Here is a 15,723-nt window from a genome sequence, read left to right as displayed (position 1 = left end):
AGAGGAGTCAGCTGAGGTGGCTCGGGCATCTGTTTCGGAGGCCTCCTGGACGCCTCCCTGGGGAGGTGTTCCGGGCATGTCCCACTGGAAGGGGAGACCCCGGGGAAGACCCAGGACACGGTGGAGAGACTATGTCTCCCGGCTGGCATGGGAACGCCTCGGGATCCCCCCGGAAGAGCTGGAGGAAGTGTCCGGGGAGAGGGAAGTCTGGGTGTCCCTGCTTAGACTGCTGCCCCGCAACCCGATGGATGGATGGTTGGATGGATGGTTGGACAAAAATGTATTGAACTTAGAAAACATAAGAATTCTCCTTATTGCTGCATGTGATTGGCTGAATAAGGAGAGAATTATCTGGGGACTTTACATGTTTTGGGGCTCATTAGCATCTGGCTGATGTGATGTGAGAATTAAAAAGCAATTTACTGTTGCAGCTGAGTTTTCTATGTTATCTCAAAGAACTTTAGTTTATGTAAACCCAGTTTACAAAGCAAACCTTTCCTATCTGCAACAAGCTTCTCTGCCATTTTTTGTGGCTACCATGTTAATAATTCTCACCACAAGTGGCAGATTTGGCACTTATATACCAGGGCGGTATTTAAACACTGTGATCATCTTTCAGATGTCTTTCTGTCTAGTTTAGCCTGCAGACCTTTATGATTCACGTAAAATGTGAACAGCCACTTTGCTGAGGTTGCTGTCACACCAAATATTCACCCAAAACATTCAGTACTTCCTCGTAGGATTGGTTTGAACCATCTGTGGTTCTGAGCCAGGCATAAAACTTGAACCCTGACGAGAAGATTTTGGTGATCTCACAAATCTCGCACAAATCCAGCAGCGATGTAGGGTAAGCTAAATAATGATTATAAACTCCTAGTGGAAACATTTTGCCTTCTTCACTGACAGATGTGTGACTCTGAGGGTCATACAGACAGCACTGCATCAGCTGCAAACAAATATAAAACATGTAAAGACTAGCTGCAGGTGCAGTGTGCTTCTGCTGTTTTTATAATACGGTCATGAATAAATAACATGAAATGGCACCAATTAGAGTTCATCTGATATAAAACACTGAGAAGTTACTGAGGAACACAGACTTTTAAACAACCAGACTTTCACACACTGTAATCCAAATTCACATCAAGACGTCTCTGCTTCTTCTCTTTACATGCTCATGTTCAATCAGTTTGGTGGAATGAAGCGTCCAGACGTGAATTCTTCTTCCATGTCTCTGCTCCTTCTGGCTTCTGAGTTGTTTTTCTTACTTCACAGAAGTGCCCAGATCTTTGACAAAATGCAGGGTGACACTGTTTCTCTATCCATGCTTGACCCCCTACTGGACATTTCCCACATGGTGACAGGGCGTCAAAGATTACATGACATGGGTCACTAAATATAGCAGGAGAGGCTGCCACTGAGACGTAAACAGGAGAGGAATGGTGGACTTCTTTCTCAGGTGAGGCCGCGCTCTGTTTTTGTCTCTTCCTCGCTGTTCTCTTTCTCCCCGAGCCATACGGTATGTCCACGGGGATGCCAGTATGTAGACCAGCGCTTCAGGTCTTAATGAATTGAACGCATCGCATATTGTGATTTATGGTTGCTAATTTTTAGTTGCTTCTCCTCTCAGTGGGTGTAGCTTGGAGGCAGGGCAGACTGTACCATGAACAAACTGTGATGGATGCTCTCTGTGCTAATGTGCAAACACCTGTATACACAACAACGTTCAACTAAAAGGACGCTGTCGGCCCAAAGTGTTTCCGGGACTCCCTGAGGGTGACTACCCACAGTGGAACTCCCCCTGAGACCACATACCTACACCGGCTTATTCTCTATTACACATCTTTGTGCAGTTCTAGAAAAGTGCCAACCTAGAAGTAGGAGAAGACGTCCTGCAGTCCAGATACACAATAAAAAGGGTACTTTGCCCAACATGTATTTACTTTTTAAGTCAGCTGGATCATCACAAGCTTTGTGGAATCACAAAGTCATTTAGATCCATCTTGCCAGGCTTCAATCTACATAAATGTGGCCGAACCATGGGCGGTTCTGACCAATCACAGTGCTGTGAGGAACTTCTGCAGCCCTGAATCACCCAAACATCTTTTTGTAGAGGCGCCCGATCGTATTTAGATGTACTCTGATGTAACCACCCAGCATGTATAAATACAGTGAGTGGATTTCATTCATTTGAAGTATTTGTGAGACCCACGTTGAGGTTAACCATCCTAACACGGAGCTGTCGCCGGCGACAGAAAGTGACATGTGTTGTTAAAACTACCGTAGCTCTGGTTATGTTCGCACTGTTGAAGAAATCCCAACGGATTCTGAAAGCTGAGAAACAGCTCTTTCGATCACTATTACATTCATTACGGTAATGACCACATTGCGTGTGTGACAGGGGCGGGAATTTTGTGGAGCATTTATAACATAGTAACAAATATGTGGCAGCTTTTCAAAGTTATATTTCATCTGTCAAGAAAAACAGGTAAAATAATTCATACAAAGAACATTTTCTGACAGAATCATTAAAAAAAGAAGGCGAACTGTTATAATTATAGTAGTGAAAGGGTTAAATTAGCAGCAATTCTAAGATAAACCATCATGGCTGCTGGTTTTCAGTAAAATGCTGACATCATTGATACTACCATGTCATCACTGAATGTTTTGTTATTATGTTGAGAGTAAACAAAAACTACAGAATAATAACATGAAAACTAAATATAATTATACATAAACAGAGTCACACAGGCTGGTTTTGAACTCTACCAGTACTCTGACGCATTAACAGCCAGCCGGCCTCTCAGCTCTCAGCTCCTCTCAGGCTGCATCGAGCTCACAGATCATTTAGCAGCTCTAGTTTTACTATTATCGTTAAGTTGAATGTGCCAATAGAATTTAGTCAGACAGCGCCCATTACTATCACACACCGCAGGTCCGGGTTGGGTGCATTTTGCAGGACTTGGTATAATTATCGCTCTCAGACAGGATCTCATCTCGAAGGTATGTCAGTGCCAGCAGACTAAATCATCCGTTACCTAAATCAACAGCAGATGTATTGACACTACGAGCAGATAACGTCTCCATTCATGCAGCTGTAGTCTGAAAGAAGGTGTGTACGCTTTTTAAAGTCTGCCTTTTAATCAGTGAGCTATGACTGAAAAGCTATTTGGGAGACCTTTGTTAAGGAAGACAAATACTGCTGCCTGTGTGCAGCAGGAGCAGCTGCCACTGCAGGAGTCGGTGAGACAGACGCAGTGTGTTTAGGCCCGGGGCTGTTGACTTACCCCTGCTTGACTGCTTTGTTCTTGTTCACATCGATGGTGGTGATGGAATGCTTGGCGCCGGACTGCACCTCCCAGTCCACCTTCCACTGGGCGTTCTTGGACTTGGTCTGGAGCAGGTTCACCCCTTTTTTCGCTTTGACCCTGCAGGAAATAAAAAAAAAAAACAGGACGAGTCAGTTTTATTGGAGGGGGTGATTTATGTGCGAGGTCAGAGGTGAGCGCCCTCTGTGTGCAGCAGACCTCCTTCTCGCATTGCGTCATGGCAAAAGCAATTCCACAGATGAATCAATAACAGAGATGAATGAAGGTGACAGTGCAGCGATACATGAGAGCGGGCAGGAGGCTGGGGCCACTGAGGGCCAAATCAAATCTACCAAGCTTTAACTGAACCCAGCAGGCACTTACACACCAGCATCACCATCTGGAAACTCGGTTTACACGTCTAACACTGAGGTTGATTTAAAGTAATATATATATTATATATTAGGATGGATTCTGAGGTGAAATCTTCACCCTCCTCTGGGAGAACATGCTGCACAGCTAGGTCAAGGTTAGCAACAGAGTAGGATCCACAATTCTGTCTGCTGAAGGACACCACAAGGAAAAAAAAACACACAAGTCTGCATTATTTTACCTCACCGCACACACAGCTTTAAAAAAATGTACGATTTATTTATTTAAATATTTATCCTTCATTTTAACATCCACACATGATGCACAGCAGTTGATACAACATTACAATCACAGCTTCTTCCTCCGCTGCTTGTCGTCAACACAACCCGGTGGATTCAGAGAGAGATTTTTGCAGCAGTTTGTAGACGTGGATGAAATCTGGGTCCACAAATGTCAACACGAGACCGAAGAACACTCCACACAGTGGAAACAGTCTCCAAAGCAGAGAGGTCTGTATCAAGGTGATGGCCTAGAAAAGGATCACACTGTTATAGGGGCCGACTTTGTGGATCTCTGAGGCAGCAATGAGAGGAAATCAACAAGAGGAGGAGCGCTCTTCCACCAGCAGTCCTTCATCATCCAACAGACCCACGCTTCATCTCATTAATCCCTTCAGACTACTTCTGCACGATGGAGCAGCTCAGTTTGGACAGTTTGGACCTGTCTCAGTCCTCTCTAGAGGTCCAAGTGTTTACATGTATATAACCTTCAGGTCACAAACTTAGAGTAGAGTCAATTTATAAATAATTAGGTAGATAAAATGTAGAATAATCCTGGTATGATACAACACTATGGATAAGACTCCATTTGTTAAATAGATTATCTATAAGATAGATCAGACAGATACTTTATTGATCCCCGAGGGGAAATTCAGGTATCCAGTAAGTTTAAGTGAGTACTTCTACAGTTTTTGTATCAAATGGGATTTTTAGATCAGTGACTAATAATGTTAAATTTTCAAAAAGCTGCATAAACAAACAAGAGAAGTGATACTAAAGTGTCCACTGACTAAATATAAACCAGCAGAGAGGGAAGAAAAAACAAAAAAATCTGGTTACTGGACCACAGCGGTGCACGCCTGCAACATTTTAAAACAGCTCATCCACACACACACACAGTCAATGGGGATTATTGATCTGCTGGTCTCATTTTCATGAAATACTAGACACAGATGAATTATTAACGTATTTTGTTTGTCTGTGTCTGCAAGACTGTTTCATTACATCAGCTCTCTCACACACACACACACAGGAAACATATCACATGTTCTACACTAATAATGAGAGTTTCAGTCAGCATGTGTGACATGAGATCTCTGCATCTGCTCCACTCTGACAAAAAAACAAACAGTAGCAGCTCATTCTGTTCAAACTCCCTGAAAGCATCACACCGTCTCGCTCATTAACATTCAGGCCTTTGCGACTCTTTCACACCGTTCCATTTATTTCTTCGACAGATAAAAATGCCCACGTCCCGCTGAGGTATTCCCATTTACCGCTCTAACCTGCACTCAGCATGTCGTTCTTTCGTTTGTTTCCCGGTTCTAAAAGCAGTTTATTCCTTTGTAGCCCTGTGGAAAATAAACTGGGGGCAAAGCTGTCGTAGTTCAACGGTTGTTTACATGCGGCTTTTGTACGCGACCCGGACACTGTCCCTGTGAACCAGAAGTATGACGTCGCTAGCGGGATTCGCTAGCCGCATCTGTGTTCAGACCTGAGCCAGGTGTAAGCCGATCCAGCTAGATCCACCTCCGAGAGGTGGATTGAAATCAATCTGGATATATCCGGATTAACAGTGTTCAGACTCAGAAAAAGACAGAGACAGAGATCAGGATATATCCAGATACGGCCCAAATCCTGCTGTAGCCGGATTGATGTCCCCAGTGTGAATGGGGTCATATAGTGTTCTCTCCTAGTGATAAAGGAAATTTCATGATTTTTTCTGCTTAAATTTTATAAATAAATCTTTATTATTATAATTTTACACGTTGTAAAATCAGATTTCATGTGATCGCCTGTTAACTATCTACATTTACTGACAGAGGATCTGGCAAACTGTTAAAAGACAATATGTTGACATAACACAAAACTTTTTTTTGGTGCTGTGCTGTGAGAATCATGATTGACAAGCCCGCGATCCTGACTAAACCTATAATAAGTGAACTTCAAAAAACAAAAAGAAAAGCAGCTTCTCTGCTTTTTCTCTCTTCTGCTGAACATGCCAGATATGCAGGCATCAAAGATTTTACATCACCTAAAAAAAACCAACATTCTTGTTATTGCAACTCTTATTTTGTTCTTTCATCAAATCCTCCACACATTAGATAAAATACAGTAATTATCTGAAGAGGCGCATCACGCGGAGATGAAACAGAAATATGTAACGTTTAAGGAACCATCCTGATCGGGCGCGCTGCCTTTGATGTGAGTGGTAATACCCTCAGACGCTCGCTAAATGAGGTGACCCAGTTGCTGCTTGATTACTGTAGCTTGTAAAAATACTGATCATAAAAGACGATAATTACACATTATTGTAGGGCATAACCATTTCCAGTGGTAAGGATGCAACCCCGATGAGTAATACTTTCATTTGTATTCATTACCTACACTCACCAGCAGCTTATAAAAGCCACTACATATTCATCATCAGCTTTTTGAGTCGGCCCGCGCATTGTGCACAACCAGTGTTTTTAATCAGGCGACCTCTTTCACAGACTCTGCTGCTCAGCTGCAAATGAGCGTGGGGTCGGAGGAGGTGGAGGAGGATGAAGCGCCACCCATGGGAGCGCCACATGAATCACGCTCCCCATGGAACGGTGTTAATGCTGATTAATAAAAGAGCATCACAAATGGAGGGAGCTGTAAAGGCAGGAATAACACACAGCCAAATCCTCAGAATCTCTGCGAGCCTCGCTGCAGCTGGAGAAGCAGTGAGAGCCACTTCAGCTAAGACGGAGCTGTTACTTACTCATTCCACACAGATGCCTTCTGCCATGGCAACACCCATTAGACTCCGAGCTTGGCTGATGGACTGCTAAACAGGAGAGCTTTTTGGTCAACACATTCCGCGCCAGATTTCTGAGCTGACGCTCAGGTCTCCTTGGGTTTCTCACATTTTGTACTCTGGAATGGAGTCCAACACGCTGCGATCAATCAGTGATCAATCGATTTTTCTGCAGTTTGGAGGGCAAAAACCTCCCACTGACACGCCCGGGCGGTCCTAAGTATTATATTACAATATACAATTATATTCCTCCTGCAGTGCTGTATATCAATTACATCCTCACTAAGGAGAGGTTGATACTTCTAGGCCTTCAAAATCACCACTGTGTTACACATCTGGCGCCCTCCTGTGGCCATATCTGTGCAGTGCATGTCGAAACTGTTGCTCTGGCAGGCCTTGACCTGTCACAGAGGGAGCCCAAAGAAATGTGAAGGTGACAAGTGGTGAAAGTGACAGGAAGGTTTTGCCAAATAATTTCTACGTGTAGAGACCTTCCACAGTGTGAACCTCCTGTTCCATAGGGGGCACTATTGAGAAACAAAATCACGCATCCTAAACTACTTAATGGTATCCTTTTTCTACGTCTGACAAAAACGAGTCAACAGCTCTTTAATCTTCTCAGATTACTGGTGTCCTCTGTGCAGCTTGTTCTCCACCAGGCGTGAAGACCCACTTCCTCATGACCCATTTATGACACTTGCTGCCAGAAATCATGTCATCTACCACAAGCACAGACACTGTAATTTCATCTAACTGGCTGCTGTTAATAAATAAAATATGCAAACCAGGATTAAATCAAATCACAGCTCCCAAGTCTTTAATTTTTCTTTAATGGGTCTCTTAAAGAGTATTTATTGAAGACATTTGAGGAGAACGTCCCTGCAGGGCACGCGGCCCCGCTCCGCAGTCTAATGAGACCAACTGTGGAAAAAAAGACTTTAAATCTCTACAATGACACGCACGCTGTATAAAGTACATGAATCCTGTGATGTAGGTCACATCCCTACATGCGATCGCACACATGTTGGTGTGTACTTGGACACACACGGGGAGTCTCTAAGATTACATGCCCACCGTTGAGTGCTTGAACAAACCTCTTGTGCCTGACACACCACATCCCTACACATGAGTGGGTGTTTTTACCTAAACCAGCAATAAACCATGGCCGAGTTATCACAGGAAGGACAGAATGACACCTGAGGCTGATGTGTAAAAGTTACTGAAAGACCCCAGAAGGACTTGCAGGGGTTTGGTGGTAGGGGCTTTGGTATAAAAACTACTTAGGTTCAAACCTTAGATCCTGGAAGAAAAACGGCTGTTTCAATGGACCAGGGTTCCACCCTCCAATCCAATATATGTTGATGAAGATTCTCAGTCATCCAGGTCATCATACGTAGAGAAGAAGAAGAAGAAGAAGAAGCAAGGCGTCTGGACTTGTAGAGTTTTCTTGAAGATGTTTCGCTGCTCATCCAAGCAGCTTCATCAGTTCTAACTGTTTGGTGGGGAAACATGGTTTATATGTGGTTACAGACCTATGTGGGTGGGTCTGGGTAAAAAAAAACTAGTTTTTTAAGTTTTTTTTTTTTACCCAGACCCATTTAAACCATGTTTCCCCACCAAACAGTTAGAACTGATGAAGCTGCTTGGATGAGCAGCGAAACATCTTCAAGAAAACTCTACAAGTCCAGACACCTTGCTTCAATCTTCTCTAGGAATCCAATATATGCTATGCGGACCTGGGGAAGGCTTTAAACCAAGTGATAGGACCAAGAGATCAACAACAGTGCTGAGCCTCTGAGTGCTTCTCTACCCTCTGTTCTAGGGTCATGAAATATAATGAGAGAAGGACTGACATTTAAATGCACGAAGAAATGAGATTTCTCCAAAGGCTGGCTGAGCTTACTCCCCGAGACTGGGTCAGAAATGTGAAAATCTGGGAGAGCCAGGCGAGGTGGTTCAGGCACCTGATAAGGATTCCCCCCTGGGTGCTTCTCTTTAGAGGCTTTAACCTAGAAGGAGGCCCTGAGGTTGACCCATTGGAAAAGGACTGCCCCTCCCAGCTGGCCAGTGGCAGAGGATCCCTGAGGAGTAGCTGCGGGAAGATGTTCTGGATGGATGGATGGATATCGTGCCACCATTACACCCCTCCCTAGGTGTCTCCCTTTAGAGGTGTATCAAAGCACAGCCATCCAGTGGAAAACCGCGAGGCCAGCTAGAAGGACTACATCACCCAGCTGGCCTGGGAGAGGCTTAGGATCACCAGGAGGAACATGATCCTGATGGATCTCAGTGGTCACACCTGCATCAGCATGATATGCAGAGTACAGCTACAACCGCAGGTGGAGCTAGACATGCAGGAACTGGAAACATAGATGCATTTGTACAGTCTGAGACTGTAACGTATCCTTTTGTTTGTCTTCAGACTCACTCTCACTGCCGGCTTTGTTGTTCCTCCGGCAGCTCTCTGACTTTTACTTTCCAGTCCTGACACAAACCGTCTCTGGCTCCATCCTCATTGGATGATGCGTTCTCTGAGTGACGGCTCAGTTTTTAGCATTCTGCCTACCTTATGTCAACCATTGACTTCTCTCCCGACTCGCATATATATACACAGACGGAGTCGTAATAAAGCTCTTCTCATTTACATATTCTTCTGCTCCTGTTGTCAGACAATGAAACGAGGATGAAACAGTGACTAAAATGCAGCTTGTTAAGACTTCATGTTAACCAGAAGACACTTTTTTTTCAAGCTGCTGCTAAAATCAGCGCCGGCTCACACACACACAGACACACACACTAAAGGCTGTGCTGTGATTTCAGCTATATTTACATTTAAAATACAGACTCAGAGAGAAAATCAGAAGCTGCTCTTGTCTCTAAGTCTCTGAGATGTCAATCAACAACCTCCTTACTCCTTAGTCAGACTTTGTGGCTGTTGGATGGTCATGTATGTAGCAGAGATGGTGTTTTTTTGTGAGCACATGTTGATAAAATCCCAACCAACGTACAAAACGACAAAAACCTCCTTAAACCCTTCATTTCTTCTCCTTTGGCTCCTCCTCTCTTACTTAAATGTCATATGTATGTGTCTATATAAGAGAAGACAATTTATTTTAAGTACGTAGAAAACAATTTTATACTTTTAATATTTAATTCTAAAATAATTAGACTTTATTCTAAAATAGTCGGATAGCTTTGCAAAAGGGGTCCAAACAGGTGTGCAGGTGTGGTGTGTGTGATCTGTTGGATCAACCTTTAGCAATTAACTTTACAATATTCAGCTGATTCATTCTCACACAATGCTTAAGAATTAAACTGTGAGCTATTGTTGGTAAGCTTTTCTGGTTTGTGTGGCCAAACTGAAAAAAGAATCCTTAACTGTCACATTGTGCACAGACTGGCACAGCCTGGCTGGCTGCTAATTAAAACAGCACTTTAATTGGAGCTGATACACATCTGAGCGTGCAGGTATTTTGCCAGCAGCGCCGGAGTTTGAGAGGCTGCCAACAAAGCAATCGTATCCTGAGTGTGCATCCGGGGCCTTAAGCTATACCTGGTTAGCTGGAACCGACCGGGCGCATTAACACAGAGTCCCCTTCTTAATTAGAGGAGGTGTGTAATAACTGGACATGGACACTGAGCACTTCCTGGCACTGCCTTTACAAACCCTCGAGTGACAAACACATTGCTTCACCCCTGGAGCACGAGCAGCAGTCTTATCAATCATCATAAGACTTTGATATCTGTGGTGTTTATCTTCAGTGGTAAACAGCTTTGAGGTTTTTTTAATAGCGACGTGCAGCTGGAGAGCCAGACGGGAGTGTGAACCTGCCAGCGACAGACTTTTTAATGGGAGGCTCTGAAAATTAGAATATGAGAAGCTGGGGAAATATCACAGAGCAGATTACAAATCTGAGCGTGCAGCTGCTGCTTCGCACACGCTGGGCTGATTTATCTCCTGCGTGAGTAAATGCATTGCCGTGATGAACGCGCCAGTTTCTGCGAAGCACGGCGTCGTTTGCAAACAGTGTTATTGAGACCAAACAATTTCCTTACAGAACAATCAGCTGCAGCACTCCGCTTTGTTACCGAGCACTGTGCAAACACAAGAGATGAGTAAGCCAGATAATTACAGCAGAAAGACTTAATGCTGAGGTAAGATGTTACCCTGCTAAACACTGCAATTATAAAACTGCTTTGTCATTTTTTCTTTGTATCTGCACTCTGATGATGAAGTTGGAAACTTTACACTAAAGTGCTTTTGAAAATGTTCCTCCAAAAAGGTCACTTGATGATTGACAGGCAGATTTTACCTACACTTCTTCAAATGACCACCAGAGGGCTTAACCTGGGAGGAGCACTTCCATTGGAAAAGGACTGCCCCACCCAGCTGGCCAGTGGCAGAGGATCCCTGAGGAGTAGCTGCGGGAAGATGTTCTGGATGGATGGATGGATATCGTGCCACCATTTCCCTCTGAGGGTTGAGGTTAGGGATGTCCCGATCCGATCACGCGATCGGAAATCGGGCCCGATTACATGATTTCAGACTCGATCGGAATCGGACATTACCTCCCGATCAGGACTCGGATATATTTTTTAGGGCTGTCAAAGTTAACGCTTTCTGTGCAGGGTGGCTCTGTGTCTTGTAGCGCAGAGGTATGACAGTTGCTTTTGGTGCGAGAGGTTCTGGGTTCGAGATCTTGATGTGCTGCGTGTGTGAAATCTCCAAGTGTGGACACACACACACACACACGCACACACACACACAGGTTTTGCCGCAACGACTGCCTTTATAGAAAGTATCGGATCGGGACTCGGTATCGGCAGATACTCAAAATCAAATGACTCAGACTCGGACTCGAGGGCAAAAAAACCTGATCGGGACATCCCTAGTTGAGGTGGTTTGGATAAAACACACCCATCCCTAGGTGTCTCCCTTTAGAGGTGTACCAAAGCACAGCCGCCCAGTGGAAGGCCCCGAGGCAAGCTAGAAGGACTACATGACCCAGCTGGCCTGGGAGAGGCTTAGGATCACCAGGAGGAACATGATGCTGATGGATCTCAGTGGTCACACCCACAACAGCATGATACGCAGAGTACAGCTACAGTGGTGCTAGATATGAACGAACTGAAAACATGGAGGCCTTTTTTACAGTCTGAGAATGTTAACATAGCCTTTGCTAATGATACAATCCATTTTTTTCCATTTTTAATGGCTTACAGCAACAAAAGCAACAACGTGCAGAACTCAGACATGACAAGTCCCAGAGCCTGCAGTTCCTCACACGGCCACTTGATGGTGAGTGAGTAGTATACAGCATTTAAAAAAAAACAAAACTTAAATGTAAACATAAATAATTAAATAAAGCATTATGATTAAAGGCACCTCAGTTTGTATAACAGTCTGTTCACGACCCCATCCACCCTCACAACCATCAGGGATGGCTGTTTATCTGCTGTACAAGGCACTTCCTGTCAGAATTCATGGGTGAAAATCAACAAGGCAAGCTCTAAGGTTGAGACAAAAGCATCAAGATATGCAGAAGATGTTGGAACAAGCTGGAAAAAGCATGGAAACTAGCACGCTGGCTAGCTGGTAGGTCTACACTAAGACATTACTATAAGTCAACCAGGCAAGGTCAACCAGGCACCATACAGTTGTAAAAATAATCACTCCCTGTCAGAAACGCCTTTTGAATTCCTCCTTTGAGTCATAATTCCAGCAGCAGGTTGGTGTCAAAGCAAATTAAAAAGACACATCAGTGCTCTTGTTCATTGTGATGAAGAATAATGTGAGCTAGAATAGAGGCTGATGACAGAGAACAGAGGTGTCGTAGCCTTCCCCCCTTTAAGTGTGGCCCGCTGCTAGTGAAGATCTTCACGACGCCTCAGGGAGCGGAGCAGAAAATGAAGTGTATTGTAACGCTACATGCCTGAACACAGCCATTTTCTCTGTGTTACTTCATCACATTCAAAGGCTGCCCAAACATGTGTGACAGAGATGCACCGGGGGAGGACACTTTTTTTTTTTCAATTCTTGGATTAACCATCAGCTGGATTCAAACATGTTCTTTGAACTGCAGAGATACTCCCACTGCACTTATCTCATGAAACCCTGAGACTGAATCGTGATGAACGGCTGCACTCCCGATATCTAAACTACTTTATGGTGTGTTATATTGTAATTTTCTTTTACACATAGAGAGCAGCAGTGTGATATTAGCTGTGGCGTTTTCTTAGAAAAAAAAGAAAGTGAAGCCAAAGTGTTGGTGTGTTGTAAAGCAGTTTGAGAAAATACACATTAAGGGCTAAAAACTGCAGTTCCTCCAGTGGCCACTTGAGGGATGGCACCATAATCCAGCCAATCCCCATAGACCTAATGTTATGACACATTGAAATTAAAATGTAAACTTTGCATAATTAAGGGCATTCGGAGTGGCAGGCAGATGCTGAGTAAGGTTATGGCAGCACATTTGCCCGTGTTTGGATTAATCATGAGTTAGGCAGATATTTATGTCATATATTATACACGTCCACTTCCATTCTTTGCCAATGTAAAATACCATGCAGTGTATTATGTAATGCAAGACAATGGACACCATGCAGAAATCTGTCCCATTAGTGCCCAAATGGATGACTTGAACTGTATGACCAAAAGTAAATGGACACTGTCAATGATTAATCAATCTATGTATTCTGATGTTGTGATGTTCCTGTCTCCAGACCACCAGCTCCAAACCTCCATTCATAGACTCATAGTAGCAGCTTAAAGCAGATGATGAGGATTAAGATGATAGCTTTGACTCTCATCATCCTTCATCAGACTTGAAAAATGCTTCATGGACCTGACAGGAAAACAGGAAAATGGAGGTGTGGTGTCCTCACACGTTTGTCCAGACAGTGTTAACGTTGCTCCTGTAGGAAAGGGTAATATTGTCCTGTTTATGTGTCAGAAAGTGTCGTCTCTGTGCCTCACCAACAACTCCCAGCTCTGTTTCCACTGTGGCCCCGACTGCAAAATTATCAAGAAGAGACCTTCCTCTCTCTCGCTGCCTGCCAACACCCCAGACAGATTGGACTCCGATGTTTGGCGTGTCAGACTGCCGAGCGGGACGCGGTAAACAAACATTTGATCATGTATGGTGGCGACAACGGTTCACAGAAGGCTTGCAGTGCCATCGCTGGCGAGCGAAGCCCTGATGGATAGAGAGTCGGCGAGCTTGTCCCTTTAGCAATGCACAGATGAAGGCAGAGAAGTAAATAAACAACTAAAATGTCAGCACTCGGATGTCTCTGAGGCATTAGCTGCACTCCCTTTTGCATCACAGCAGAAACGAGGCCTCTCCCCAGCAGCTAAATTTGGCCATCGTAGCCTTTTTTTTTTTTCCACCACCCTCGCTCATCTGTAGGCAGAAGTTCCATTAGTTTCTCTGAGGGGGCACTTTACAGACGACTTTGCCACTTGTGCTCCTGCAGACACAACAAATTCCATTTCATGAAGGTATGCATAATTCAGAGTAAGTGCAGATTTTTTATCTGTCGTTGGCCTGTTGTGGATGCGCTGCTTTTATGTGTCCAATGACATGTGATTCAATTATATATACCCCACTGTGCAAAAAGTTTCAGCTCCGGCACGGCGTCTCGTGTTCACATCCACGACTCTAAAAGCAGGAAGAGTTTGTCATTGTAGCCATCCAATCGGCTGAACATGTTCCAACAGGTCCACATTCACACCAAATGGAGGATTGGTGGTGAACTGTAATATTGTGGCTCGAATAGAACACAGAGGCAACCACCTCCACCTCTCCATCACCAGCAGAGATCCATATAACCACAGCATAAACACAGAATTGTGCACTTATTCACATGACAACACCTGTGTGTGTAAATCTCAAGAATTCTGAGGAAAGTTGGTGCCACTTTTCCCAATTATTCCGGATAATTTTCATCCTTCAATACTTAAACATATTTATTTTAAAATTCAAAGATGTTTGCATTAAAACACATTTTTTGCAATAACTGAAAAAACCCAGCTTTTCTGTGTATGTGAATGCAACACGCTTCTGCTCCAGTATGTGTTTAAGTGCATGTTTGTTGTGTATTTTGATTGTTAAAACATTTTGCAACGTGAGCTGCAGCTGAACATGAAGTGTGCTCTCAGAACACACCATCCATCATCCACCCTACAAGCCACTTTCACACAGAGATCGCACTATAGTGCTACTATAGTATATACTATAGTGAGCACCATTCCACTGCAGAGACAACAACCGCTGTTGACTCGCAGGTGCAACACACAACGTGCTACCATTCCACAAAGAACTTCAACAGACAAACTCAATACAATGGCATCCATGTTAGGCAACACTCACAGAAGAGCTAAAAGTGTAGACCCAAGATGATCAATGGAAAACGTAAAAATAATAAAGATGTCACAGTGCTTGCCATCGGGCTGTGACACTTTGACAGTGACAGTGTCAGGGAAACGCAGCGCAGAGTTCTGCTGTAATGAGCACTTAGCACAGATGACAGACAAAACCACCACAACTCCGTGCATACCACTCACAAAAAAAAGTAAAAGTGTCGGATCCCTGCTGCGTCTGCCTGATGACGCTCGCAGCTCCTCTGGGGTTCCCGAGCAGCTTCCACTAACTCCCACTCGAGCTCATGCAACGTGCTCATCATAACGGCCTCCAGAGGAGAGAGAGGTGTCAGCGTCAATGTGTGAGAAGCTGCGAAGAAAACAACAACGACGACCTAACGCTCATTATAAAGAGTCAGATGAGAGGAGGAAGCCGGCCGCAGTGAACAGAGCGGCCGGGCCAAGCGAGGAGGCTCAGGCCAGCAGGGACGTTATCAGCACACTCAGTCATTCAGTCATTTCTGTCTCAGCTCCGTCCGGCCCAGCAGGCAGGATTCGGCCTAATCTGACAACTCAGTGGAGGAGAAAAAAAGGAAAGCAGAGAAATAATTTGATGAGCAG

General features: G+C 44.2%; 1 protein-coding gene across 2 annotated transcripts in view; it reads right to left on the bottom strand.

The window, feature by feature from the left end:
- The window catches only part of tmem132e (transmembrane protein 132E), a 339,900-nt gene that overhangs the window by 52,312 nt on the left and 271,865 nt on the right, over positions 1-15,723 (bottom strand). For both annotated transcript variants that reach the window (XM_028421320.1, XM_028421319.1), the window contains exon 3: positions 3,285-3,425. In XM_028421320.1, coding sequence (XP_028277121.1) covers positions 3,285-3,425 — 141 coding nt within the window. The remainder of the gene's footprint in view (positions 1-3,284; positions 3,426-15,723) is intronic.

The sequence above is a fragment of the Parambassis ranga genome, chromosome 14, assembly GCF_900634625.1.
Source record: "Parambassis ranga chromosome 14, fParRan2.1, whole genome shotgun sequence".
Classification (NCBI taxonomy): Eukaryota; Metazoa; Chordata; class Actinopteri; family Ambassidae; genus Parambassis; species Parambassis ranga.
The sequence above is the reverse complement of the archived record's forward strand: the minus strand, read 5'-3'. Positions and strand labels throughout refer to the sequence as shown.